The sequence below is a fragment of the Rattus norvegicus genome, chromosome 19 (assembly GCF_036323735.1).
Source record: "Rattus norvegicus strain BN/NHsdMcwi chromosome 19, GRCr8, whole genome shotgun sequence".
Classification (NCBI taxonomy): domain Eukaryota; kingdom Metazoa; phylum Chordata; class Mammalia; order Rodentia; family Muridae; genus Rattus; species Rattus norvegicus.
This window is the reverse complement of record NC_086037.1, coordinates 40,832,235-40,858,871: the sequence shown is the minus strand read 5'-3', so window position 1 is coordinate 40,858,871 and position 26,637 is coordinate 40,832,235. Positions and strand designations below refer to the sequence as shown.

General features: G+C 52.5%; 1 protein-coding gene across 2 annotated transcripts; it reads right to left on the bottom strand.

Annotated features, from left to right (window-relative positions):
• Positions 1-1,129: 1,129 nt before the first annotated feature.
• On the bottom strand, positions 1,130-26,264 carry Zswim4 (zinc finger, SWIM-type containing 4). 2 transcript variants are annotated; one of them, NM_001107163.1, is made up of 14 exons: positions 26,048-26,237; positions 24,035-24,236; positions 20,419-20,762; positions 18,584-18,732; positions 18,340-18,490; positions 16,056-16,223; positions 15,231-15,581; positions 13,424-13,561; positions 13,015-13,269; positions 12,533-12,668; positions 9,711-9,865; positions 8,055-8,218; positions 4,464-4,545; positions 1,130-3,242 (listed from the first exon to the last, which is right to left on the bottom strand). In NM_001107163.1, exons 3-14 carry the CDS (start codon positions 20,546-20,548, stop codon positions 2,383-2,385), a joined length of 2,739 nt encoding a protein of 912 aa, NP_001100633.1. In that variant the 5' UTR covers positions 20,549-20,762; positions 24,035-24,236; positions 26,048-26,237; the 3' UTR covers positions 1,130-2,382. The 2 variants fall into 2 exon arrangements, with proteins under 2 accessions (NP_001100633.1, XP_063134036.1); XM_063277966.1 differs by having other exon boundaries at positions 1,388-3,242; positions 20,419-20,775; positions 26,048-26,264.
• Between the last annotated feature and the right edge of the window lie 373 nt (positions 26,265-26,637).

Here is a 26,637-nt window from a genome sequence, read left to right as displayed (position 1 = left end):
ACAGGCCCTCAAAGGCTGTGAGCGGACCCACCCCCAGCCCCCACCCCATGTTGGGTCTGTTGGAGTAATCTCCAGGCCTGGAAGTTAAAAAGTTGCCTGCTACCCACAAGTGAGACCGGCTGCAGACTAGTTGGCATGGGCGAGCTACTTCCCAGACCACCCAGGGTCCTGTCCCCACCCTGGGCAGGGGCAAATCAAAGCTTGGGTGGGGGAACAGAGGGTTGAAGCTTGTATTGAATGTTGTGCCTGTTTTCCAATGAAATAAAAGCTCCCCAGCTCCATCCCTTACGGTCTGGTGTCTCGTCATTCCTGCCTCCCACATATGTACTGTGGCTTTTTTCATTTCTCTTATTTTGAGAGTCTCTGTGTAGACCAGGCTGACCTTGAATCAACTCTCCGTCCGCGTCTGGAGCCACACCCCGGCTGGGCTCCTGACCCGCTCCCATCCCTAACCCAGTTCCACCTGCTTCTAGGAGGGCGTAAATATATTTCTGTGGTCAGAAGGTGGTGCCACCTGAAGATCCTGAGCGGGTGACATTTGGGGGCAGCGTGGACCAGAGGGATAACCTAGGCCTGAGGTATATGAGAACGAATCATGGAAAAGAGCTTTGGTCTGAGGTGTGATATGAAGACACTAGGCCTAACGGGGTGACATTGACTGGCAAACCTGTGTGGCATCCCAGTTCTGTGAGGGAGCATGTTCATGATGAAGGGACAATGTCCCAGGTTGAGAAATGTACTCTGCATAACACAGCACACACACACCCCTCCCTCCCCTGGCATCCAACCTCTCATGCTGCTGCAGCGCCCCACAGTGACAACACACATACACACACACCCTGGCGTCCGGGAGAACCGTCTTCAACCGTGACCCAGTCAGACGCAGCTAAAGGACATAGAGACCCCGAGAATGAGAAGAAAACCTAGGCATCGTCCCCTGGATGAATCCATCTAAGGAATGGGAACCTCGTCCACAGCCCAAACGTGCAATGGGCAGGTCACTGGGGACACAGGCGTCCCCAGCTGCCCTCCGCACCTGGCGCGACCTCCAGAGCTCCAAACGACGTTGTTTGGAGCCAGGCGCCCCCTGGTGGTCATCTCCTGCGATGTCACGGCAGTGCAATCTGGGCGCACTTTCCTAAAACCTACAGTCGTTTGGGTATTATAAAGTCTCCTGACTTTCAGAGATTATGACTTGCAGATGGTAAAGCAGTGAAGCTGCAAGCAAGAGGTGGCTCTTCATGTCACCATTTGTGTCACCGTGATACTACTGGAAGCCCCTCCTGTCCCACTCTAGAAGCTGTGTTCAAAAACCAAGATGGAAACTTTTTGGCTAATGGAGCAGGTGGTTAGACCCCTGGTGTTTGTGTGGCAATACAACCCGATCTCGAAGTTAAAAAGTTGTGTTCAATCTTTTTAAAAAAGAGAGAGAGAGAGAGAGAAAAGAAAAGAATACAGTATGGGATTCAATAAATAAGAAAAAAGGTTACAAAATGATGCCAACTTTTTCCTTAATATACAAGAGAAAAGGCAGGTTTAGCTGGGGTGGAGGCTGTCCCTTCTCTTCCTGGACCAAGGCCTGGGATAAAGGAAGGCCTCTGTCAGCAGCTGGGACTTGAGGGAGATGCAGAAATGGGTAAACTAAGGAAGTGGGGAAACAAATGGAGGTGTAGAGCAAGAGGAAGACAGGATGGGGTCCCTGGCTGCCTGCCTGTGCCTCCCACAACAGGTTAGAGGGCAGCCCGGTTCCTGAGTTGTGTATCCAGTTACTAGTGGTGGGGTCTGACCAGCGGAGAGCTGTCCCCAGCCTACCCTGTGACCTTGGTGCCCAAGAGAAGACAGGCCCTGGCTTGACAAGGGTATTTGGGGGTGAGGTATGTGGCAGAGGCCCAAGACCTCTTAATATCCTTCAGAAGGGGTGAGGCATTTGTGCAGGGAAGCTTGGGCTGGAAGCACAGGGCAGTGGGACAGGACCCCTGAGCTGTGAGAGAGGGAGAAACACAGTGGGTTTAACTACCCTGATGTGAAGTCCCCAGGCACCTGGCTGGGCTCTGGAGCATCTGCTGCACTGAATTTGAGGCCTAACTTCATTCTGCCCCTCAGCCCTTCTCCTGGACGTCCCAGCTAACCCTTGACCTGGGAGAGCCAGAGCTTGCTTCTGCCTTGCGAGGTGCCCGGGCACACACTCCCTGCAGGGGGCTAGTTAGCAGTATGGCTTCGGATCCTCAGATCTCCCATTTGTCTGCACACTCCTAGGCACACACTTGGAATGGTGTCACCCTCTGCCTCCCACCTCTGTGACTTAATTTGAAGTAGCCACGGGGCCTCCTGTTTGAGGAAGGAGGCCAGGGGACCCCCATACTCCCAGTTTTCTGCAGTCCCTCAGCCAAACCGCTCCCGAACCAACAGCATCAACTTCTTCTTCCCCTTGTAGGTCTGTTTAAGGTTCTCTAAGAACTGTGCGAACTGGAGGTGCCCATCTGGTGCCAGAAGGAAGGTCTCTCGAGCTTTTCCCAGGAACTCAATGAAGTCACCATAGTGGCGTGGGCTAATGTGGGTGAGGCGAGAGTGGCTGGTGGTTATATACGCAGCTACCGCAGCGTCCAGGAGCTGGCAAAGTGGTGCCCTGTCAGTCCCAAGTGGTTTGGTAGCTCTGCGGGCCCCCAGCGGGCCCAGTCCAGGTGCGGAGAGCGTCCAGCGTCGCAGAATGTCTGAGAGCATCGGTGCACAGTGGATACTTCGGATGATGAGAGGGACAATGGCCGACAATTCATGCCGCCCCAGTGAGTGGCTGAGAGAGCAGGCCCACAGCACATCGTTGACTGCGGGGTGGCTGTCTTGGTTGAAGGCGATACTGAGTTGTGCCAAGGCTAGCGTGGCCAGCTTGTAGGCCCGCAGAGGCAGGCCTCGGTGCTCCATGTATCGTGCAACTGTGAAGAGGTGGGCGTGGCCGAGGCCACCGGCTGCAGCATCCAGCACAATCTGGTAGGCAGCCTCGAAGGCTGCATGGTTCTTTTCACACAGGGTCAGGGCTGGCAAGGCGCAGTTCTGGGGATCCTTCATGGCGCACTGCAGTGCCAAGGTGCGGGCACAGGCCCAGAGCTCCTCTCGCCCCGTTGTGTCTAGCTGCAGTCTCAGCAAAGTGGCATGTGTGGTGCCTGTCACTGCCACTATGGTGACTGCCTCCACTGGGGTGAACAAGGAGTACCAGTTCTTCATGATACTCATCAGTGCTGGCGGGCCTGGGCGAGGGGAGAGGGGAGAGGGGAGAGGCAGAGTGGGTATTTGTGCAGCAAGACCCTGCCATTTCCCTTCTTACCCTCTAATCACTGGCTCTGTGTCTTCCCGGCTTCACCATGCACAAACTGGTTTTTTTTTTTTTTTTTTTTTTTGGGAGGGGGGTCGTCAATCTCACTATGCAGCCCCACTTGGCCTCAAATTCAGAGATCCACCTCCCTCTGCCTCCCAAGAACTGGGATAACAAGTATGGGTTATGATGCCCAATTGTTTTTGTTTGTTTTTTTGTTTTTGTTTAGAAAGACAAGGTCTCCTGGGGCTAAAGGGATGCTTAGTGGTTAGGAGCACTGGCTGCCCTTTCAGAGGCCTTGGGTTTGGTTCCCAGCACCCACATGGTGACTTATAACCATTTATAACTTGAAGGGATCATCTGGCCTCCACGAGTTCACATGTGGCATACAGATATACATGCAGACAAAAACACCCATACATATAAAATTAATTAAATTTTAAAAAACCAGACAAGTTCACATAGTCCAGGCTTACCTCAAACTTGCTATGTAACTAAGGATCAACTTCTGGTCTTCCTGCCTCAATCCCCCAAGTGCCGGGATTAGTCATGTCCCACCATGTCCAGAGAGAACACAGGGCCTGGGGCATGCTAGACCTACAGTCTATCAAATGAACTACCCCCCAACCCTTCCTTTTTTCCTGGGATGGGGGAGATAGAGTCCCAGCTAAGCCACCAGTCTGCTGCTGAGCTCATTATCAGCCCAGGCTGTGTACTGACTCCGCCTCCCAGTGCCTGGGGTCCAGTTGCACCACCATGTCTGGACAGGAAACTTCCCCTTTTCAAAGGAGCAAGAGTGGCTGGACTGAGTGGAAATCATGGAGATGGCTGGGACCCCTAAATAGTTCAGCCTGACCATCCACCTGACTGCGTTTCCATCCACCCCACCTGATATTCCCTCGAGGGCTGGTTAGAGTTGGTAACAGGAAAGGAAGGGCCTGCTTCGGTTGTTTTTATCTGCTTGCTTTGAGGCAGTTTTACTTTGACGCCATGGCTGTCCTGGAACATTCTATGTAGGTCAGGCAGGCCTCAGACAAAGGTTCGCCGGCCTCCCGCTCCTTCCCGAGTGCGGGGGTTAAAGGGTTGCACAGCATCCAGGCAGGGCGGGTTTTCTGGTGCCCATCTGATTTCCTCAGTGACCGCTCCAGGTACTTACCAATCTCCGTGGCACAGCTAACAAGCCAGCGAACCATCTCCCTGCGCCGCCACGTCATCGTGTTAAGTGTCATCCGCATCACCTGGAGGGAAAGGGGAGGGGTCCTCAGAGTCCTGCTACAGCCGATGGCTTAGGACCGAGGAGGCTGGAGGCAGAGCTAGTGTGGCAGGCCTGGGTGAGGTATCTCTGGCCTCCGTTTCTGGCTCCATGAACTAGGGATAAAAATACAGCCTGGGAGGAGGGGCTGGGAGAGGCTCAGAACCACCTTTACCTTCAGCTCCAGGGGGATCTGATGCCTCGAGGACACCCACACATATACGTATACACAGCACAAGTCCTCTCACATACCTACACACTCTCACACAAAACTAAAAATGAAATCGTTAAACAATCAATGTGGAGTGATGGCAAATGACTTTAGTCCCAGCACTCGGAAGGCAGAGGCCAGCAGATCTCAAGTTCAAGACCAGCCTGGTCTACAGAGTGAGTTCCAGGACAGCCAGGGCTACACAGAGAAACCCTGCCTGGAAAAACCAGTGGAGAAAATAAAAAAGAACTGGGAAGATGGCTCAGGTAGTAAAGTACTCGCTGTGCCAGCACAGACACCGGGGTTGATCCCTGTATCCATGTATCAGGGGCTGGGGACATGGCTCAGTGCTGTAAATGTTTAAGTCCTCTCCCCAAGGACTCAAGCTTGGTTCCCAGCTCCCACGTCCCAACTCCAGCTCACGGGATACCCGTTTTCTGGCTTTCTTGAGTATCTGCTGTGCACATGCTTATGCATCCATACACACACACACACACACACACACACACACACACACACACACACACGCATGCGCATGCACATAAATAAAAATAAATCTTCAAAAAGGAGACTCTATTGCATGGTGGTGCTGTGAAAATGAAGGTGAACTGGCCGGGGCTCTCTGCAGTATTACTGACTACCTCTGAGGTGCAAGGCCTCCTCAAAGTCATAACCAACTGACCAGGCTCTCGTTCTGGAAAGTTCCCATACCACAAGTGAGAAGATTCATTCCTGCAGTCCCAAAGCACATGACCTTCAGCTCCTGCCCTCTGTGAATTGTAACCTTAGTAAACCTCTTACATGTCTGTCTGTCCTAAGGCCCCAGCCCTGAATCTGCCTGTGTGAGCCCCTAACACTGGTCTCTTCCCTCCAGTTGTTTTCCCCTCACTGACCCTAGAGCTCTGCAGGGTCTGGGAATGACAAGTCCTACTGTGCAGGTTGTCCTAAGTGGGAATGACAAGTCCTACTGTGCAGGTTGTCTGACTTGTCTCTTCCATTGTGTACGTGCCTCAAACCCACAGTGTGCCTGCATGTTGAGGTCAGGCGGCACCGGTAGGGGCTACTCAGGAGCTGTCCATGGTGTTGTTTTAAAAAAATTTTGTTTTTTGGTTTTGGCACATGCCTTTAATCCCAGCATTTGGGAGGGAGAGGCAGAAGGGTCTCTGAGTTTGAGGCCAGCCTGGTCTGTAAAGAGAATTCCAGGACATGCAAGGCCACACAGAAACCCTGTCTCCGGCTCCTCTCTTCTCAGTGTTTGATCATATGTACATGTATGTGAGTATGTGCAGTGTGTGCAGATGCCCTTGGAGGCCAGGGGAGTTGGACCCTTAGAGCTGGAGTTACAGGTGCCAGTGAGCTGGCGGACATGGGTGGTGGGGACTGAACCTGGGTTCTTTGCAGAGCAGCAAGAGCTCTGAAGCAGTGAGCCGGCTCTCCAGTCCCCGTTGTGGTCTCACCGGCGGGGCTGCACTGGTGGATCAGCCAACCCTAGGGTCTGTCTCCACCTCCCCAGTGCTGGGGTTACATCCTTTTCTTCTTCAAATTTCTCTGGGTTTCTCGGATGTCCTGGAACTTGCTCTGTAGACCAGGCTGCCCTCAAACCCAGAGATCCACCTTCCTCTACCTCCCAAATGCTGAGGTCAAAGGTGTACACCAACATACCCAGCAGATTACAGGTTTTTTTACTATTATATTTTTAACCTGGGTTCTGGGCACCTAATTTCCCCTTCAAGTTCTTTATTGACTGAGCCATCTTGACAGCCGCTCTTAGCTTATTTGGTCTTTTTTGAGACAGGGTCTGTGGCCACACACTGGCCTCAGTGTGGCTCAGGTCCTTCTACTAAGCCTCCCCAGTACTGGGATGGCAGGTGTGCAGCACCACATGAAGCTGTTTGTCACATATTTATAGTCCCTGGAACCATCTGAGGCTTTGTCCTCAGTCCCCACACCTGTCTAGCCTTGCGATGAACCCAGATATCTATCCTTTGACCGCTTACCTATGGGCGGCACGCGGACTTGGCCTCAGCCTTGCCGACGCAGGAAATGATATTCAGCCATAGCTCTCGATTACAAGGCTCAACTCCAGGAAGCTCTTCACCTGAGCTACAAGCCCATCTAGCCTTACTGTACGCCCAGTCCCAAGGATGTTCCTTACCTGCTGAGCCTGCTCCACGAATGGTCCTTACTTGGTTTGTTTGTATTTAATGTGTACGGGTGTTCTGCCTCCATCTGTGTTTGTTCACTGACAGAGGCAGGAAAAGGGCAGCTGACCCTGATGTTGATCCTGTAGAGCCTGCTGTGAGCTGCCCTGTGGGTGCTGGGAACTCGTCATGGGTCTTTTGGAAGAACAATCACTTTAGTTGTTGAGACATCTCCAGCCTTACAGTTTTTGTTTTAAGCAACAGCACCAAGAGGCAACTACAGGTTCTATTTCTTTCTTTTTCTTTTTTAAAAATTTATTTATTATATATAAGTACACTGTCGCTATCCTCAGTCACACCAGAAGAGGGCATCAGATCCCATTACAGATGGTTGTGAGCCACCATGTGGTTGCTGAGAATTGAACTCAGGACCTCTGGAAGAGCAGTCAGTGCTCTTAACCGCTGAGCCATCTCTCCAGCCCTATTTCTTTCTTTTATGATTAAAGGAAAAAAAAATTTTTTTTTTGGTTCTTTTTTTTCGGAGCTGGGGACCGAACCCAGGGCCTTGCGCTTCCTAGGTAAGTGCTCTACCACTGAGCTAAATCCCCAGCCCCAAGAAAATTTTTTTTTAACTGGGGATGGAATAGAGAACCTAGTACAAACTACAGCCCTGCAGTCACATCCGGCATCTGAGCTGGGCTTTTTTTTGTTTCATTTTGTTGTATGGGTTTATTTATTTTTGAGACAGGGTCTCAAATAGCTCAGGCTAGCCTCCAACTCTCTACGTAGCCAAGGTTGAGCCTGAATTTCTGACCCTCCTTCCTACACCTCCTGAAAGCTAGAAGTCAGGCTTATGTGGTGCTGAGGCTGAAACCCGGGGCTTAGTGCATGTTAGCGAGCGAGCACTCTACCAGCATTCTCAGCCTCTCTTCTGTCCCCTCTTGTGGTCTAGCCACTAACTCAATCAGTCCTGGAGAAGGGTCCCATCACAAGCATCAAACCTACAGCGATCTCTTACCACCTCAATTTTGGTCTCTAACTCTACCCTCGGAGGTGTAACTTCTGTCAGCCTTTGCCCCAGGGGCAGGGTTCCCGTTCAGCCCCCCTAGGCCACAGCACCCCTGCTGATGGTCGATGAAGTACCTGCAGGCCAAGCTCCAACGCGATGCCCAGCAGCATGGTGTCTGGTGGTGCGTTGGCTGGCGTGGCTGTCTTGCAGGCATCCTGTGCCAACTTGAAGAGCAGAGCTGGGGAATGGATGTTTTGCTGGACGGAGCCCAGAACCGCATGCAGCCACTTGGTATCTCCTGGGCAGAGGGAGGAATAGAGGCCACTATTGGAACACTGTGGAAGGGGAGCTGAATGACCCCCTCACACCAGTGCTGCACACTGGACCTCCTGTGGACGTCAGGGAACTCAGCAATGCTTCTGCAAAGAGGCAGCTTTAAGAGGCTGCATAATTGTTAGCTGTTTCCTCTGTGTGTTTGTAGGGCTGGGGGATAGACCTATGTGTGTTAACTGTGTGCTCTACAAGCCAGCTTTACTCCGATCGTCACCACCGCGATACATTCTATTCTCCCCTCACTCTGCTCCAGTCACACGAGTCTTCCGTTTATCACAACTTCACAGTGTTGGGAATGGAACCCGGGTGTCATACATGCTAGAGCAGCACCCTACACTCCAAGCCATCCCTGGAGGATTCTAGGCAGGGGCTCTGAGCTGCACCCCTCCCCCACTGCGTCAATCATCTTGTTCCTCAGATATCACAGCTGTGACCCAGCCTCAGGGCCTCAAATGCTCCTGAAAGACGTTTCCGTGCAGATTCAACAGCGTCACCTTCTCCTTCCAGTTATCATGTCAGAAACCCATGATGAGATGGACTGCCCGGTCAGACGGTCAGAGGCTGGGGCCCCGGGAGGGCTTGAGCACCCTTGTCAGAGACAAGGAAGAACCTTCCGTTTCCTTCCCTCTCCCACCATCTCCACTAAGTGAGTACAGTATGAGTAAACCAAGAAGGGAGCCCTCACTGCCACCCGACCCTCCTGACACCGTAATCTTGGACTTGGCCTCTTACTCTGTGAGAATCACACCTACGCTGTCTCGCTTGCGTTACTGTGTTACTGCAGCCCAAGCACAGCTCTGCCCTCACAGGGGTTTACGTTCCAGCAGGGAGCTGGGAGTGTGGCTCAGTGGCACAGTGCAGGCCTTGCTTACATGCGTAAGACTTGGGTCCCACCCTCTGCACCACAGGAAGAAAGACAAGGTTGCCTGCTTTAGTGTCCTGCGTGACACCAGTGCCACTCTCTTTGTGCATGGTGATCTCCTCCGTGTTTATTGTCTGCCAGGTGTGTTTGTGTTCATGTGAGTGTACACATGTGTACAGAAATGTATGTGGAGGCCAGAGTCAAGCTTGAGTGACATTCCTCAGGTACTGCCCACCCTTTAAAAAAAAACCACATTCTTTTCTTTTTCTGTGTATGGTGTTTTGTCCAGTGCCTGCAGAATCCAGAAGAGTGTGTTGGGTCCCCTGGAACTGGAGTTACAGATGGTTGTGAGCAAATATATAGGTGCTGGGATTTGAACCCTGGTCCTCTGTAGGAGTAGACAGTGGTCCTAACCACTGAGCCACCTCTCCAGCCTCCCCCCAGCACTTTTTGAGACAGGGTTCCTCACTGGCACAGAGTTTAAAATTATGATAAGCAAGCAAGTGAAGGATGAGTGAGGGTGGGAAATGGAGCAGGATGGAGAGGAAGTGAAGGGACACCAGGACACTAGAAGGATGGCTGTCAGTGCCCTCACCTTTGGCAGCGGTCAGCATGGTGGACGCCAGCTCGCACTGGCGGGTCTCCAGGTGGCCAAGGATGAACCAACGGGGGAAGCGGTTACTCATGATGGAGTCCAGTGGGTTGGGCTGAGCTTCTCCTGCTGGGAATGTTGTCTCTAGCACGGGCAGCCTGGAGTAGGGGAGAGGAAAACACAGAGAGAGTTGCCACTGCTGTCTCCACAAAGAATCTCCCAGTGAGGAGCTGGGCTCGTGGGGGAAGCCTCCTTCTGTACAGTCTGGCATGCCAAAGGCCCTGGGTTCCATCCCCAGCACCATAACCAAAAATGTGGCTGGGATCTGAGTGGCTACTGTTACACAGAGAAGAGATGCATCCTGGGAAGGGAGGGGAGGAAGGAGAACTTGTTGAGGTGCCAGGGTCTGAGTAGAGCAGTTGCCTACTAAGCACAGCACCATGCATTTGGTCCTTTGCTCCAAAAACAAAAGAAAACAGAAGCTTGTAGATGGTTGCCATGTGAGTTAGCTCAACTGTCACAGGAAGCAGAAGTTCTGAAGTTCCTTGGAGACTGAAAAGAGAAACACACACACTCACATGCACATATACACATACAAATGCACACACACATACACATGCACACACATATACATGTACATACACATGCACACACACATGCACACACATATACATGTACATACACATGCACACACACATGCACGTGCACACACATATACATGCATACACATATACATGCACACATACATACACATGTACATACACATGCACACATATACACATGCACGCACATACACATGCACACACATTACACATACACATGCACACACATTACACATACACATGCACGCACACACACATGCACACACACATGCACACACATACACATGCACATACACACATACACATGCACATATGCACGCACATGCACATACGTGCTCAACCCAGCAAGCTCACTGCAGGGTGCATGTCCACAGTAAATCAGCATGTTAGAGAGACAGGGTGCTTGCTGCTTACAGTGCCACAATTCACAATGGCCACAGTGTGACAGTCAACGAATGTGAACACAATGAACAGCTACAGAAAATGTCACCCCCACACAAAGGAATGCTCTTCAGTCACAGAAGGAATGAAACAACCACCAGGTGCAGCCACATGTTGGAACATTCGGTGAGATGAGCCAGGCGCAGGGAGAAAGACCACAGCGCTTTAGTCATGAATAGGAGCTAGAGCAGACATCGAGCCAAGCATGGCGGCCCACACCTGCCCCAGCAGCATTGCAGAGGCTAAGGCTGTAAAGTTGAGAGTCTCAGGCCAGGGGCTGGAGAGGTGGCTCAGCGGTTCCGAATCCTTGCTGCTCTTCCAGAAGACCTGGGTTCAATTCCCAGCAACCACATGGCAGCTCACAACCGCCTAACTCCAGCTTCAGAGCCTCTGACACCCTCACACAGACATGCAGGCAGAACAGCAATACATATAAAGTAAAAATAAATAAATTGGGGGCTGGAGAGACGGCTCAGCGGTTAAGAGCACTGACTGCTCTTCCAGAGGTCCTGAGTTCAATTCCCAGCAACCACATGGTGGCTCACAACCATCTGTAATGGGATCTGATGCCCTCTTCTGGTGTGTCTGAAGACAGCTACAGTGTACATGAATACATAAATAAATTCTTTAAAAAAAAAAAAAAGAAATCCTATCTCAAAACAAAAACAAAAACAAAAAACCAAAGACAAACAAACAAAACCCCCCAAACCCAACAAAACAAAACAAAAGACAGAGAGAGAAAAAGAGAGAGAAAATGTATTTAGCCAAGTGTGGTGTTGCATGTCAGAAGAATCATGAGTTCAAGGTCAGCTTTGGCTACTTAGAATGTTTGAGGCCAGCCTAAACTACATGACACTCTGCTTTGAAACAATGACATAGTCAGAGAGGAGAGACATTTAGATGCCCTGGGAATCAGCCAGTTTGTGCCTGGGAGAAGCTGTGTCTCTGTGGTGGATACACCCCCAGTATTAGCCCTTCCTCTAGCTGGCTCCAACCACAGGCCACAGGGAGCTCAGAAGTTACACTTCCTTCACAGACCCCATCAGAAGGGAAAAGCACACTGTCACTGTAGATGCTCTGGAACCAGTATGTTCTCAGGGAGCCAACTGGGTTCTGCCGGCCAGGCCAGGCCAGTGCCTGGACTCCCACACAGCCCTTCTGCTCCCTCCACTAGCTTAAGATTTCTTGCCAGGTTCCCTCAAAGCCCACACGTGAAGTTACTGTGTTCAGTCCAAGTCCTTCCTCTTTCTGTTCCCTTCTCCCTGTGCCCTGGAGGGCCATCTGCATGGGGCTGAAAGAGTCCTTGTCAGCTCCTCAGCTCCACTTCTGTTTGTGCTGCATTTGCAACCCCCAGCACACTATTTGGTCCAGTTAGGGCAGAAGCATTTGTTGAATGACTTAATGCTGACACTAACCTATATGTATTTAAACATGAATAGAAATATAACTGCTAAAAAACACATATGTTTTATAAGGGCACTGCTGGGTGCTGACCCCAACCTTACAATATCTAGGCAAACCGTAACTGCTGAGTCATATCCCCAGTGCAGGATATGGGAGACTTAGCTACCCAAGTCTCCACTGAGCCTCGGGGAGGCTGAGACACCCTCCTAGGAAAGCCTGAAGTTTGAGCTGGTTTGGGGTCCCTCAAGCTTACTGTATCATATCTTTCCATTTTACAGTAAAACACACACCACCGGGAGGCCGCAGGTCCATTAAGTGGACAGAGACCTGGCTTGGAGGTGGGACTCCTAGCCTCTTACTCCCTTCTCTCAACCTTACCTCATGGCTCGGAGCGCCAGGCGGAAGGCCAGATCTGGGTCGTGGGGCAGCAGCGCAGTGAACAAGTATCGGGCACAGGTGTGCATGGGTACACTCTCCCGGAAAATCACTTCTCCAAAGCCGCTGAAAGGGCCTCCTACAGAGACAAGGTGAGTTCAGTTTCCACTCTCCCTGTGCTCCCAATGCATGTGGAGGAGCAGAAGAAAAGAGGGGTCCCTAGGCAACACTGCGTAGTGAGGGAGCAGGAGAATACAGGATGAGGAGGTGCACCTGCCCTAGTCATAGCAACAGGGGGGTGAAGACTTAGCAAAGAGCCAATAGGATTAGACTATGGGCGGGGCTAGGATATGGGGCGGGGTTTACGATGTGGTGGGCTGATGGTCCTAGCACCTTTGGACCGCGGAGTAGAAGGCTGAACCCAGGCGGCAAGGCCTCATAGCTGGTCCCACACGGCTATACGGGTGGGCTGAGGGTGGGCTCACCTTCCAGCAGCAGCCCAGCCTGCTTTCGCAGCACCTGCACCAGCCGCTCGTCCAGCTCAACCTCCTCCAGCAGGGCCAGTAGCTGTTCTTCATTGCGCACCACTTTGTCCTGGGCGTACAGTCCCTCCGGCAGGGCCCGCTGCTGCCCTAGCCCCAGGAGCGCCACTTCCAGTGCCAGCGCCAGGTAGGACTCTCCAGGGCTCCCCGGCACCGGCACGTGCTGGTAGGCTAGCTTTCGCTTCTCTGGGGCTGAGTCTGGGGAAGACATCCACAGCTGCTGAGGTCTAACCACCCACCTTGGCCCCAAGCTTGGTGACAGAAGTGGAGAGAGGCTCAGACAGAGTCCCAGCTCTCTTAGCCTTGTCACTTCAAGCACTGGCCCTCCAGTAAGGGTTTTCAGGGTGGGTACCTGGGAAAAGAGAGTGAGGCTCCTCCTCCAGGCGACAGGCCTCCAGCAGTGCCCTGCAGAGGCAGCCAATGGGATCCAGGGGGTGGCCCACCCAACCTTCAGCGCTTGTGACACCTGTAGCACCTTTCTGGAGCAGTTCTGCAACGGGAAGGGGGGGGGGGAATCTAGCCACCCAAGCTCTGGAGGCTCCCCCTCCCCTCCCTATGCCTGGCAACCCTACCTGCCAACCTGGGGGCTGCCCTGCCTCCCTGCAACAAGCAAAGCAGTGGCCTCTTCTAGCCCCACCCTCCCCGTTTCTGGAGCCAAGCTCCAAGGTTTCTCGGCCTCCCGAGGGGCAATACGAATGTTTCATGATGAACACCCAAATGTCCCGCAGGGCCACTGTCCACTGACCTTCACTGACCTTGGAACAACGCACCTCGCCTGAGCTCTATCCCCTGAGGTAACTGGAGATTCCCTCTGACTCAATCACTCTAGAGCCTACTCCCTTACACTCCTCAACTCCATCAGCTTCACTGCAAGAACTCAGCCGGTGCCTTCCTTCTGTCCCCGGACTTAGTCACAGCATCTTTCCTTTAGTTCAGTGCGACTGGTGCATTTGTTTGTGCGCCCGTGGTGTATGCACAGGCACGTGTGCGCATGCCCTGTGCGTGTATGGATGATGAAGTTCAGGGCGGGAGCCCTCCTCCAGCCGCCTGTATCTTTTGATTCAGGAGGCTCTTCAGCGAGACCTCAGCCCTGGAGCCTGACTTGCTGCCAGCAGTGCCCTGTGAGTTGCTGTCTTCAACTCCTTGCACCACGGACCAGCAATGTGCCCGGGTTTTTTGTGGGTAACAGGTGTCCAAACTCAGACCCTCAGATTCTCTTGCTTGCACAGCCAGCACTTTACCTGCTAAGCCCTGTTTTTAATTTGTCTGTCTGTCTGTCCGAGACAGGGTCTCACATGGTCTCGATGGGCTTTGATCTCTGACCTTGAAGTTCTGACTCTCTGGCCTCTACTTCCTGAAGGCTAGGATCTGAAGCATGGCAATGCTGGCCTTACAGTGCTGAGGTATAAAACGCACGCTAGGCAAGCCCTCTACCTAATAAACCACACCCTTAGCCCACGTTTGTGTATTTGAAACACAGCTTGAGGGCTGGGGATTTAGCTCAGTGGTAGAGCGCTTGCCTAGGAAGCACAAGGCCCTGGGTTCGGTCCCCAGCTCCGAAAAAAAAAAAAAAAAAAAGAACCAAAAAAAAAAAAAAATGAAACACAGCTTGATTTGTTGCCCATGTTGTTTAAAAGTGAGCAAATTCTATATCAAACAGTTCGGTCTTCTAGTTTCTCTCTTTCTACCCTGCAAAACGTATCTTGAGGGTCACGTAGTGGAAACCTGCTTACTACAGTGTCTGGAAGCCTCTATATAACCAGCCTGCCTTGCATGAAATGTGGATGAATGGAAAGAATGCCGTCATTATTCCGTGGCAATTGCCCTGTGAGTAGGGGTGACCACGGCAAGGTACAAACTGAGGTTCTGGAGGCAAGTTGTGGTGTCTCTTGGGAACTGGCCCTAGAGTTGTCCATGGCTGCTAGCAGTTTGACCCAGTCCCTCTCTCTTCTGTTCTTTCTCTGGAGACCCAAGGCTTCAGGCCCTACAACATTCTTCTCCCACAGAACTGCACCTGACCCACTGAGTTCTCCCACCACAGTGCTCCAGATTCAACCAACAGTACTCGCTTATGCTAACATCCTTTCTGCCTGCGACACTAAGAGTCGCAGAGACCCTTTCATGGCCGGTGCGTGCCTTGGGCCTGTGTCCCCACTTACCTTTTTTCTGCTGCTTGTAGCTCTCAAGCTGGTGTCGCCGCTGCAGCCGCAGGGTGTTGATTATGGCACATGCCAGTCGCAGAGCCTTGTGGGGATAACCATGGGCACGCAAAGTATCCACCCGTGCACAGGCAGTAGGGAAAGGTTCGCCTAGCCAGACAGGGTGGCCCTGAGGGTCAAGGGTTGGCTTGTCACCTCCCATATTGGCAGTGAGGCTGGGGCCACAAGAATCACTGGCCAGGATCCTCTGTAGGTGGCTGTCATTCCAGTGCAGCTCTCCAGCCTGCAGTGCTCGGCTGAAAACTGTCCGGCGGGTGCTGGTGGCCATCACCTCCTCTTCGTCCTCTAAGCCTGCAGGAAATATGTTCGATGTGGTAATGATGGGACTGGCAGTCAAGCTGGAGCCAGCTTCTCCCCTCAGGTGCCAACCCGGGGCTCCACCCAAGGCAGGTAGTGGATGTGAATTCTTTAAGCAAATCTGCAAAGGGAGAGGAGAGCTGACACCTGTCAGAGCGCTGACACACAGGTGAGATGTCTTCTTCCCTGCTCGTCCCTTCTCCCCTCATCTCTCACTCCTCCCTGACCTCTCTGCTGCCTTGTGTCGTGCTTCCATCTCCCGCTTTACTTGCCTCACCCACACTCACATCACTGCCCCTCCTGCTGGATTCCTATCCTTTTCCCAGGCCATCTTCTCACCGATCCTTTGCTAAGGGGAGGCCCAGGGAGGCCCAGTGAGCACCGTCTCTCACCCTCTCTCCCCGGTCACAGTGCTGTGACAGAAGTAGTGATGGATTTGTTGAAAACAGACAGTAGGGCCCCTCCTACCTGTCCTGGAGGTTAGAGCAGGCTGTAGGCTGGGGATATCCAAGGCATAGTTGCCCTCTTCCAGTGGGCACACGTCTAGCTTGTCCCATGTGCCGAGCAGCTGCAGCCAGCCTGACCGCTCGTCCGGTTTGCAGTGTGGGCTCAAAATGACACAGACCCACAGAGCCCCTGAAAAGCAGACAGAGACTCAGAATCCAGGCCCACATCATGAACACAGGCTGACAGGCAGATGCGGCCTGACCATGTGTGCTATCCCGAACGGGGCTGCAGCTCAGGGTCTCCTCATGTTATATAAGGAAATAAAACAGGGCCAGTGAGAGGGCACAGCGGGTCAAAGTGCTTGCCATCAGGGCTGATGACCCAAGTTCAGTCCCTTGGACCCACACATGAAAGGAGAGACCTCCACAAAGTTGTCCTTTGACCTACACGTACACTATGGAATGCCCACACACATACACCATAGAAATAGAAATGTAACTCGGACGTGGGGAACTGAAGTCTGGTAGAGAAACTTCCCTGGTTCTAGGTCACACTGCATGTGAACTGCAAGTTGGGACTCAATCCTGTTTAGTGCCTAGTGTGATTTTGTATTGTTTCTTTCTCCTTGTCCACCTTGTCTTTTATCATCTGACAGAGGGCACAGCAGCCAATGGGTAAAATACTGTACAAATTCAACCCACAGCCTGGCCTTTCCTTTTCCCTTGGAGCTCTCTTCAAGTGACTATTAAGTTAGCATTTGTCTTTGCTCTTGCTTTGAGGTGGGGTGTCACTCCGTAGCCTAAGCTAGCTTAGAACTTATCACTCTCCTGTCTTATCCTCCAAGGTGGGTATTTCCAACTAGCCCAGTCATATTTTCACATTTTTGAATGGTAAGGAAAATACTAAAAAGAAAAAAAGATTATTTTGTGATTCGTGCAAACAATATAAAGTTCAAAGAAAGCAGAGTAGCTGCAGGTTGTACATGCCTGTAACCAAGCACTCGGGAGGCTAGGCAGAACGGAGCCAGCCTGGGCTATGCAGAACAAGACGGTCTAAAAACAGAGTGTCCATAGCGATGTCTTTTTTTTTTTTTTTCTTTTCTTTTCTTTTTTTTGGAGCTGGGAACTGAACCCAGGGCCTTGCGCTTGCTAGGCAAGTGCTCTACCACTGAGCCAAATCCGCAACCCCCATAGCGATGTCTTATTGGAATACTTCCCTACGTGTTCTGTAGTGTACATATGGTACTGTATGTCATGTAACCGTGTGCATATGGTACTGGGGGTGATCCTGAGGCCTTGTTCCTGACACAAACATCCAACCACTGGTTGCACTCCACCCAATGTGACAGAGGTCTGGCTGTTTTCCTGCTACACTGGTGGGGCCCGACAAAGCTGAAGACACTATTTAGTTTTCTCAAATTGTGAGCTGTGGTGTAGCCTAAAGTCCTTAGCCCCACAGGAACGGATCCAGCATCTGCTGATTCTATGAACCACAGATTGAATCGAAAGGACTTTAGAAAACAAAAACAAAAAACTGTGTCTCTACTAGATGGGAACAGCCTTCTTTTTGTTATTTTTCTTCAAACAATATGATGCAACTGTGGCCCTGACCTTGTACTTTATGTCAGCTGGAGGTAACACAAAGGACCAAGTGAGTTCCAGCTCGGGGTGCAGGACATGCTTAGCAGAACCTGGGTTCTATTTTCAGCATCAATCAATCAATTAATCAATCAATCCAGCCATCTGTGGTGGTGACCAGTGAGCCCTCCAGCACTTGGGAAGCAGAGGAGGAGAGACCAGGAACTCAGGGTCATCCCTAGCAACACTGTGAGCTTGAGGTCAGCCTGAGCTACGAGACCCTGAATCCAACCTAAACTAAACTGTATAGAAACAGTATGTCCGACTCTGTAGCACTGTCTGGCTTTATGTCAGGGTCCTGGGCATCCCAGATGTCTGTGCCTTGGAGGATTTGGGACTGATTTCCCAAGGACACCATGGGACAAAGCTGCACAGCACTTAACCATCCATGCGAGCATGGACCCTCCCATCTCCCTGCTATCTGTGAACACAGCCACCCACAATTGGTGGAACTGGAACTCAGGGTTTCATGCATGCTAGGCCACTGAGTTTTATCAAATAAACATATAGCATTAATCACTACTGCATATTAATCCCAGGACAGCCAGAGTTTTGTGTTTTCCTCTCTCTGGGTGGCTGGTTGTGTTGGAAGTGCCTGGTAATGTTAGGTGGAGGAAAGGCAGAGGGCATGGGTGCTCACAGAATGGGAGCCAGGGGTCAGGCCTCACCTAGCTCGTCCCACAGTTGTCGGCACTTGTCTGTCATGGCAGCGCCCTGCTGTCGCCACAGGGCCAGGCGAGGGTCCTGCAGGAACTGCTCGGTCATGAGGATTAGCATGCGTGCCCCATTAGAGTCCCGAGCCCGAAGCATCTCTCGCACCTGTGCAGAGATGTGAGAGGTAAGAAAGGCAAGTGCACTCTGGGACTTCCGCTCTGCCCATCCCCACGCTCTGCCCATCCCCAGCCTTGGCACCTTGCTGAACATGGACCGCAGCTGCTGGCTGGCCCCATAGTGGCCACCGTTGGACAGCAGCTGCTTCACCTGCTCTTGGATCTGCTCCTCATCCAGATGCCAGCAGTTGGCATCTTCTGTGCCTGCCCCTGCCGTGGGATCTGGGGCACCTGCATTGAACAGACAAGTGTAGAGTGAGAAAGAGGGTGTCCACCCTTCCGTTCATCCAAAGCCGATAATCTATCCCATCTGAAGCAATCCCACCACACCAGCAATCCACCTATCAACTCACCACCAAGCCGTCTGTCCCTCCACCCACTCGTTTATGCAACCATCACATTCCCTTCCATCCACCTAATAGTCCATGAGTCCATCTGTCCATCCACTAATTAGTCCTGAACACTACGAGTCCATCCGTTCACTTAGTCAGGCACTTGGTCTATTCATCTATGGAAACTGTGCGTGTATCCATTCATCTTCTACAAAACAACAGGCACTCATCCATTTCCTCATCCGTCCTCTTACTGGACACCGCCCACCCGTACTAAGCCAGTGTCTATCCATCTCCTCATCTCCATACCAGTTCCTCCACACCACATCCCATATACGGCCTAGTTCACCAGTCTTGCCTCCAACCCACCTACAATGTGTGTGCTCACCCTACGATCCACCTACCCATCCTCTGACTTGTCTCACCACCCAACATATCTGGCCTCGGATTTAACTACCGATCAGCCATGCTGTCCACTTACTGAGCCACTCCAGTACACAAACATGCTTCCTCTCAAACCTATCACTCCCACATGCTCCTCCCAGAACACCTACCCATCAGTCCACGGTGTATACACCTACTGCTCTGTCTGTCTGTCTGTCTGTCTGTCTGTCTGTCTCTCTCTCTCTCTCTCTTTCTTTCTTTCTTTCTTTCTTTCAGTTTTTTAAAGACAGGACCTCACTCTGTAGTTCTGGCTGTCCTGGAACTCACTATGTAGACCTGGCTAGCCTCAAACTCACAGAGATCCACCCGCCTCAGGCTCCTGAGTGGTGGGATTAAAAGTGTGTGCCACTATACCTGGCTACCCCCTGGCCTTTCAAAGAGTTGCATCACAGTCATCTTTCCCCGCTGCCCTTCCGATGGCCGCTCCCACTCACTGCCCGGTACCGAGCATCTGCACTGTACCCATCTGCTCACTCATCCCGATGTTCTTCCACGGCATCAGCTCACCCTAGTGATGAACCGTAACCTCCTGGAATCCGCCCAGCATCCCATGACCCGAGTTAGCTCCCATCCACCACTCTTACCTTTCTACCATCATAGCCAAACAAACCAGCAGCAGACCCCTCCCTTCAACACCTCTGGGACTCCATACCTCATCCATAACTCAATGAGACTCACATTTAAGCCTTTTTTTTTTTTTTTTTTTGGTTCTTTTTTTTTCGGAGCTGGGGACCGAACCCAGGGCCTTGTGCTTCCTAGGTAAACGCTCTACCACTGAGCTAAATCCCCAGCCCCTCACATTTAAGCCTTTAACCTGGATTCTGAGACACCTCACCCTGGGAGGGTACCTCACTCTGGGACTGACCCTTCTGCTCTTGCCTATGGCCTCTCCCTTCTCTTCTCCCTCACCCCTCTCAACATCAGACAGGGTGGCACTAGGTTTCAATCCACCTCAGCCTCCCCAGTCCTGAGATGACAGGCTGGTGCCACCACAACTTCCCTATTTCTAACTGTTCAGGTGCTCTGGGTCAGCCACCTCAGGGTGTGCCTCTCTCTTTGTGTGTAACATCCCCCAAAGCCGGACATGATGGCACCCACTCTGCTTCCTTCTGCATCACGGCCCCCGTTTCCCTCTATTCACCATGAACCAGGTTGATCTCAGAGCCCAGCAGGAGGATCTCATCAGCAAGACGCTGGGCGGTAGGTAGCACCTCGGTGTGGTGTGCGCTGATGAGGTACTGCACAAACTTCTGAAGCTGATCCCGGTTCATTTGTGACAGAGTCTCAGAGATGGGCAGCCGCAGCTCCACTTGGCGTGCGTGACGGATGCGGTACAATGACAGTGCCACCACATGGGCGCAGTAGAAGAGGTCTCGATTGTCACAGCCACAGCTCACAGATGTGATCTTGCAGCGGTCAAAGCTGATGGAGACGTGGTAGAGGTGCTCCGGCTCTCCTGGGCCCCCCAGTTCTCGAATATTCCCACTCAGGTGGAACCCTAAGACAAAACACACACTGTGGAGACGGGATCATCCCAGCAAGACCTTGATGCACAGTTCTACTGAGAAACCCAGTGTAAGTCACTTAACCTACTCATGCCTCAGTTTCACCATCTGTCCACACACAGCAACAACGATCACCTCATGTGGCTTGAATAACTCAATGAATTACTCATAAGCATTTAGAGTGGCTGAATAAAGTCGAGCCCCAAACAAAAGCCCTGTTCTTTTTTGGGGGATTGACTGGATTGTTCTTCACCTTGTTCATTTATCTTTGGTTTTTTGAGATGGGGTTTCTCTGTGTAGCCTTGTGTGTCCAGGAACACGTCTTTTAGACCAAGCTGGCCTCAAACTCCCAGAGATGTGTCTGCCTCCTGGGTGCCAGGATTAAAGCTGTGAGTGAAGTCCCTAAAGTGGCATTCCACAAAAGTCATGAAAGTAGCAGCTGGCCCCTTCTTCCTGTCCCAGCCTACAGCCAGGATAGGAGCTGTCAAAATGGTGGCACCCCATAGCTCCTCAGCCTGCAGCCTTCACAGGAGCTGTCCACAGTGACACATTTCCTTCCCTCTCCCCTACCCGCAGCAGGAGCTCTCCTCAATGATGGACACCTTTCCTGTCTCAGCCTAAGGCCTTCCTGAAATACCACTGCAGGAGCTGTCCACGGTGGCAACGCCTCCTCTCCAACCTCCCTAAGCAGCTCCACAGAGATGGCTCCTGAGCCAAAGCTGCCCGAGGCCTAGAAGGGCTTCTCACCCTAACCTGCTGCCGGATGCAGTGAAAACAGTGAAACTCACCAATCCTTGCACAGGAGAAGCCACCCAAGCCTGAACAAGAGAAGCCACCAAAGCCTGAATAGGAAAACCCACCAATCCCCTGAGCTCCCCAAGCTCAGGACTTGAAATCCCACCAATCCTCAATCTGGAAATTTCTGCCCTGAAAAGTGCCACCACCTCAGAAATCCTATAGTCCTGCCCTTTGTTCATTTCCCTGCTGTCCACTTCCAGGAGCAGAGGGCAGCCATCCCTAGATTCATCCGTCCACACCTGGACCCTCCAATAAACCTCTTTCATGAGGTTTTCTGCCTTGTGTGACTCTCATCAGAAGAAACCAAGAGAAAAAGAAGCGGTAAAGAGAAGAAGGGAAGAAGCAGACAAGTGGAGTGGGGCTGAGGCTCCTGAGATCCTCAGGTCAGCCAAGGACCCTCCCTGGGAGCTGCAACCGCTCTGCTGAGGAGACTTCCTCTCAGAGCTGTGTGGCCCCTGCATTCCCGTGTCTCAGGAAGCCCTTCCACTGGTGTACTTTTTTCCCTCAGAGCTTGAACTGAACGTGGACGCTGAGCAGCTGAACTAAGGTGCTCATGCTAGAACAGCAAACACCTCACAGACGAGCCATCTCCCCTGCGGCTCTGTCCTTACTCTGATGATCAATAAATGGTATTATCAACTAGGCAATGCTCTCACCAGCCCCCAGGTTACTATGGTTACAACAGCTTGAGAAGCTCAGCACTTCCTAAGAACAGGTCAAAGGCCCGTGGCACTTGAGGACAAGGCGATGATGGAGCAAGTCTTGGGCAGTCCTGGGTGTCTGTCAGGCTCATCCGACTGGTTGGGCAGCCTGATGAAACCTGCGTCATATAAGGCATGGCTTCCTCATACCAGGGGTGCCCAAGGGGCCTGTGGCTAGGTTATGCCCAGGAAAAGGGGTACAGAGGCTGCCAGGCAGGGTCACCCCGGCTAAGCCATGACCAGCTATCACAGAAGGCCAAGGATAAAGTCTGAGTCATATTTTGGCTCCATCACTACTGGTTGTTTCCCATGCTCATCTAAGGTCTTTCCTCACCTTCCTCCCTGTTTCCCAACTCCAGCCTTCCCTGGACCTTTTCTTCTACCTCAGAACTACCAGGCTCACTGCCTGGGGGCCAGAGTCTGTTTTCTCCTCTAACTTTTGCTCCTTGTCCTTACTGAGACCCCTGGTGTGGGACACCAATGCTGAGAGCTGACCCAGATGTGTGTGTTCTCTTTGGGATCCTCTGCCGGAGGCCTGAGCCCGCCCTCTTGGCCTTACACTTGTTTATGTCCTGTTCAGCTGGTGACTTTTTTTTTTTAAACTTAAGTCATTTTCTCCAGCAGCACACGGTAATTGTACACATCCATGATGTACAGTGTGGTAACTCAATATAACACAAGATGCTCAGAACAGGTAACTGGCTTTCCCTCCTCCTTTGACAGTGATTATTTCTGTGTTGGGAAGCCTCCAACTTCTTCCTTTTAGTTCTTTATAAGACACACAATAAATTTTTGTCAACTATAGTCACTCTACTGTTCAACACATGGCTGAAAACCTTTGATCACAGTCTCTCCTGGACACGGCTGCCTAAGCCTCAAACTCTCTCCCAGACATCTGTGTGACCAGCTTCTACCTGGGTTGAGCCACTGAGGCCTGTGATCGTTCTGTTTGTTGTTGAGACGGTCTCACGCTGAAGCCTTAGCTGGCCCGGACTCACAGAGATCCACCTACCTCTGCCTCAGGCCGCACTGGGCCGGTTTTGGTTTCCAAGCAGGGCTCACTGTGGAGTCCAGGCTAGTCATGACCTTGGGACCCTCTGGTCCCAGCCTCCTAAGCATGGGGCTATAACTGTGTGCCACCATATTCAGTATCAGCAGTATTTGTCCCTTGGCTTCCTCTGCCACGGCCTCACAGATGCCCTCAGGGTGAGGTCAGGAACTGGCTCTTCTGGGACCCTGCTTCCTCCTAGTTTCTCCACATTTTCTTTCATTCATCAGTTCAGTTGCCTGATATCCTTTGCCGTCAGCTCATGATCCTACTGATGGCTGGAAGCCCAAATTCTAGAATTGCCAGCCCTGTCTCAATCCCGATAGCGAGTCCCAGTCTGGGATCCAGCACTAGCTTCACCTCTCTCCTCTTCCTTTACCTGGGTCCTTCTGCCAATGCCTGGTCCTTCTGTATCCCCACTTTCTGGTTCACCTTCCTCTCCATGAGTCTCCCCTCAGTCCTGATCTCTGAGGTCTACTATATTCCTATCTATAGTACTTTTTCCTGCCTCCATTGAAACAGGATCTTACTGTATAAGCTCAGACTGGCCTCCCCATCACCTCCCAGTGCTGTATCCAGAGAATGCCACGGAATCTCACTCAGCTACACCTGGGCCTTAGAGCAGGCGGCTTGGAAAGTCCCCAGTCCCTGGCCCACCTCCGTCCCCCAGCCCCTCCCCTTCTCCGGGGTGGGATGCTCACTCACCCACTTGCAGCACTCGGTCCACAGCCCCACTCTGCAGCAGGTGCAGCCCACGGGTGAACGGTACCCGGGTGTCCTGCTCACCTTCTGGGGGCTGGTAGCCTAGGGATGAGTACATACAGATCTCTCGCTCACTCCGTGGAAAAGACCAGAACACAATGCGCTTCTGAACGGGTTCTGGCACCCGGGAGAACCGTTCCTCCACCTGTGGGAAGCGCTGGTGGGTTAGAAACCTGGGACAGAATCCTGGCTTTGCTGTTCATAAGCAGCACAACCTTGGGCACCACCTGACTTCTCTGAGCCTGTCTTCCCAAGTGCAAAAGAGCAATGTGACAGTCAACCACCCTTAGGAGATTGGGAAGATAAAATATGTAAAAGTGAACCATGCATGGTGGCGGGCGCACCTTAAAATCCCAACTCCTTGGGAGGCTGTACTTGTGCCAACTAGTTCAGCGCCAGCTTGGGTGACACAGTGAAACCCCCAGCAACAAAATAGCTTCCAGTACAATAGTATTTATTTACAATAGTGCCTGGCTCATAGTTAGCGTTCTAGAAGATTCCACAGGAAGTCCTGAGGGTCTGAGGGTCTGGGGTAAAACCCTCCTAAGCCCAGGCATTGTGCAGGGTCTAAGAATGACCGAGGACATGAGGTCCTAGCCTTCCCTCTGTTCGCCCCTTACGGACATGGTGTCTTCAGTCATTCACAGGGACACAAGATGCTGAAACCACACCACTGGGTCAGCGTCACAGCCTCAGAGCCTGAGGGAGTCAGCATGACAGACTGAGAACCTGAGTGGGTCAGAGTGACAGACTGAGAACCCGAGGGGGTTAGAGTGACAGACTGAGAACCTGAGGGGCTCATTGTCACAGCCTCAGAGCCTGAAGGAGTCAGCATGACAGGCTGAGAACCTGAAGGGTCACCACCACTCTGTCAGATATGAAATGAACTCAGCTCTTCAGGATCCTAAACCAAAGAGCTAACTCCCAAGATCAGTTCCACCCTGGGTATTTTTCTCCCTGTTCCTCCCCTGAGAAAAGCCCCTACGACGGAAGGGCTGACCTGCCATGCCCTGTTGACTCCAAGGAATAGAACCAGCATTTGAGGCTGTGTTCCAATCTGAGTTGGCTAGTGACTGGCTGGGTGACCTTGGGCAAGTTTCTCAACCTCTCTGTGCCCCAGTTTCCTCAAAGTGAGAACAACTCCCAAAAGGGCTCCAGAAGCTTTCCAGAGTTCCATTAGCACCTGGCTGGGCCAAGGCAGATCTGTGGAAGTTCTGAAGCCAGTTTTGGGGAATACTCTGTGCATGTCACATAGGGTGAACAGCACAGAGGCCCTACCCGGTTTCTATGAGGGGGGGAGTCAGTGATTGGGCTCCTGACAGTTGGCAGATGACTAAGGAGGGATTTTCCGGTCATGAATCAGAGCCTGCTCAGTCCACGGTTAGTCCAAACCCATCCATCCTAACTCAGGAAGAGTTGTGGAGCAAAGTCAGACTGAAAGACAGCTGTATGGGACTGAGGGGAGCCTCTGCCCCTTCCCATCTTCTTGGGGGACCCTAAGGCAGGGAGAGGGGATTTTAGGGCTCCACCCACAAGTCACAGAGTAGGGGGTTCCAGGAGCCTCTGCCTATGTATCCCAAGCTTGGCTCTGGAATAGCTGGAGGGAGGGGGAAGGGTGGGAGGAGGGGCAGAGCCCTTCCCTCAGTGACCCTGCCTCTTGTCCCACAGTCGGGGGATCTGGAGAGGACTGGGGCTCTGAAGGCTGGAGTACAGGGATACAGGGGTGTCTTGTATAGGCCCTGCAGAGACGGGGGGTCTTCTTCCTGGAGGGTGGGACAGGGAAACCCTAAGGCAGGAATGGAGCACTGTGGGTCTCTGGGCTGGTGTCTTTCTTGGAGAAGAGATCTGAATAGGGACCGGGAGGGTCGCGGGCGCAGAGGCTCGGGGTGCCGGGCCCGGGGGGGTGGGGTTGGGGAGGGGGCGAGGTGTGAGGCCTGGGGCAGGCCGGGGCCTTACCTGCTCGAAGGCCCAGCTCTCGGCCACCCGCTTGGCGCTGAGGTCCAGCAACGGCTCGGGGCGACTGCGACGGGCCCCGGTCCCGGGATCGTCCCCCGCGGGGCAGCCCCGGCTGCGCTTGGCCGCCGGGGGCTCCATCCGGCCGAGCCGGCCGGACGACGCGGCCCCTTTAAGACTCTTCACAACAATGAAGCCGTCTTAGCAGCCGCTGCCTCCTCACTCGAGGCCCCGCCCCCGCCGCCCTACTTCTCCCTTTCTATTGGCTGTCTTTGCAGACCCGCCTTCAAGAAGCTGCTGTTCATTTGACAACTTCCACGGCCGTCTTTTCGGTGCCATCCAATAAGAGGCCGCAAGGAGAGTCGCTGTCCATCACGGGGCGGTATGAGCCAATCAAAGCGAAGGGACCCCACAGCACGGCCTTGTGAGGAGTTTCGGGGCGGTCTCACGTTCATTCACAACATTCCTTCCCCGCCCCTTTGGACCGGCCCACGAGCCTGGCGGCTGGGGCTGCGCCTACACACCGCTTTGTTTACGGAGGGTCGTTTCCGGCCGCCTTCGGGCCGGGGTTGACTCTCTCTGGGCTGTGTGAC

Bases quoted from the DNA above. Each gene is read 5' to 3' on its own strand.
- Zswim4 (XM_063277966.1), bottom strand. From the start codon at position 26,185: ATGGAGCCCCCGGCGGCCAAGCGCAGCCGGGGCTGCCCCGCGGGGGAC. The intron at 18,733-20,418 runs GTGAATAGAGGG...TGTTCAATGCAG, and splicing joins TGAGATCAACCTGGTTCATG to GTGCCCCAGATCCCACGGCA. The intron at 12,669-13,014 runs GTGAGCCCACCC...TTGTCTCTGTAG, and splicing joins GGCTGGGCTGCTGCTGGAAG to GAGGCCCTTTCAGCGGCTTT.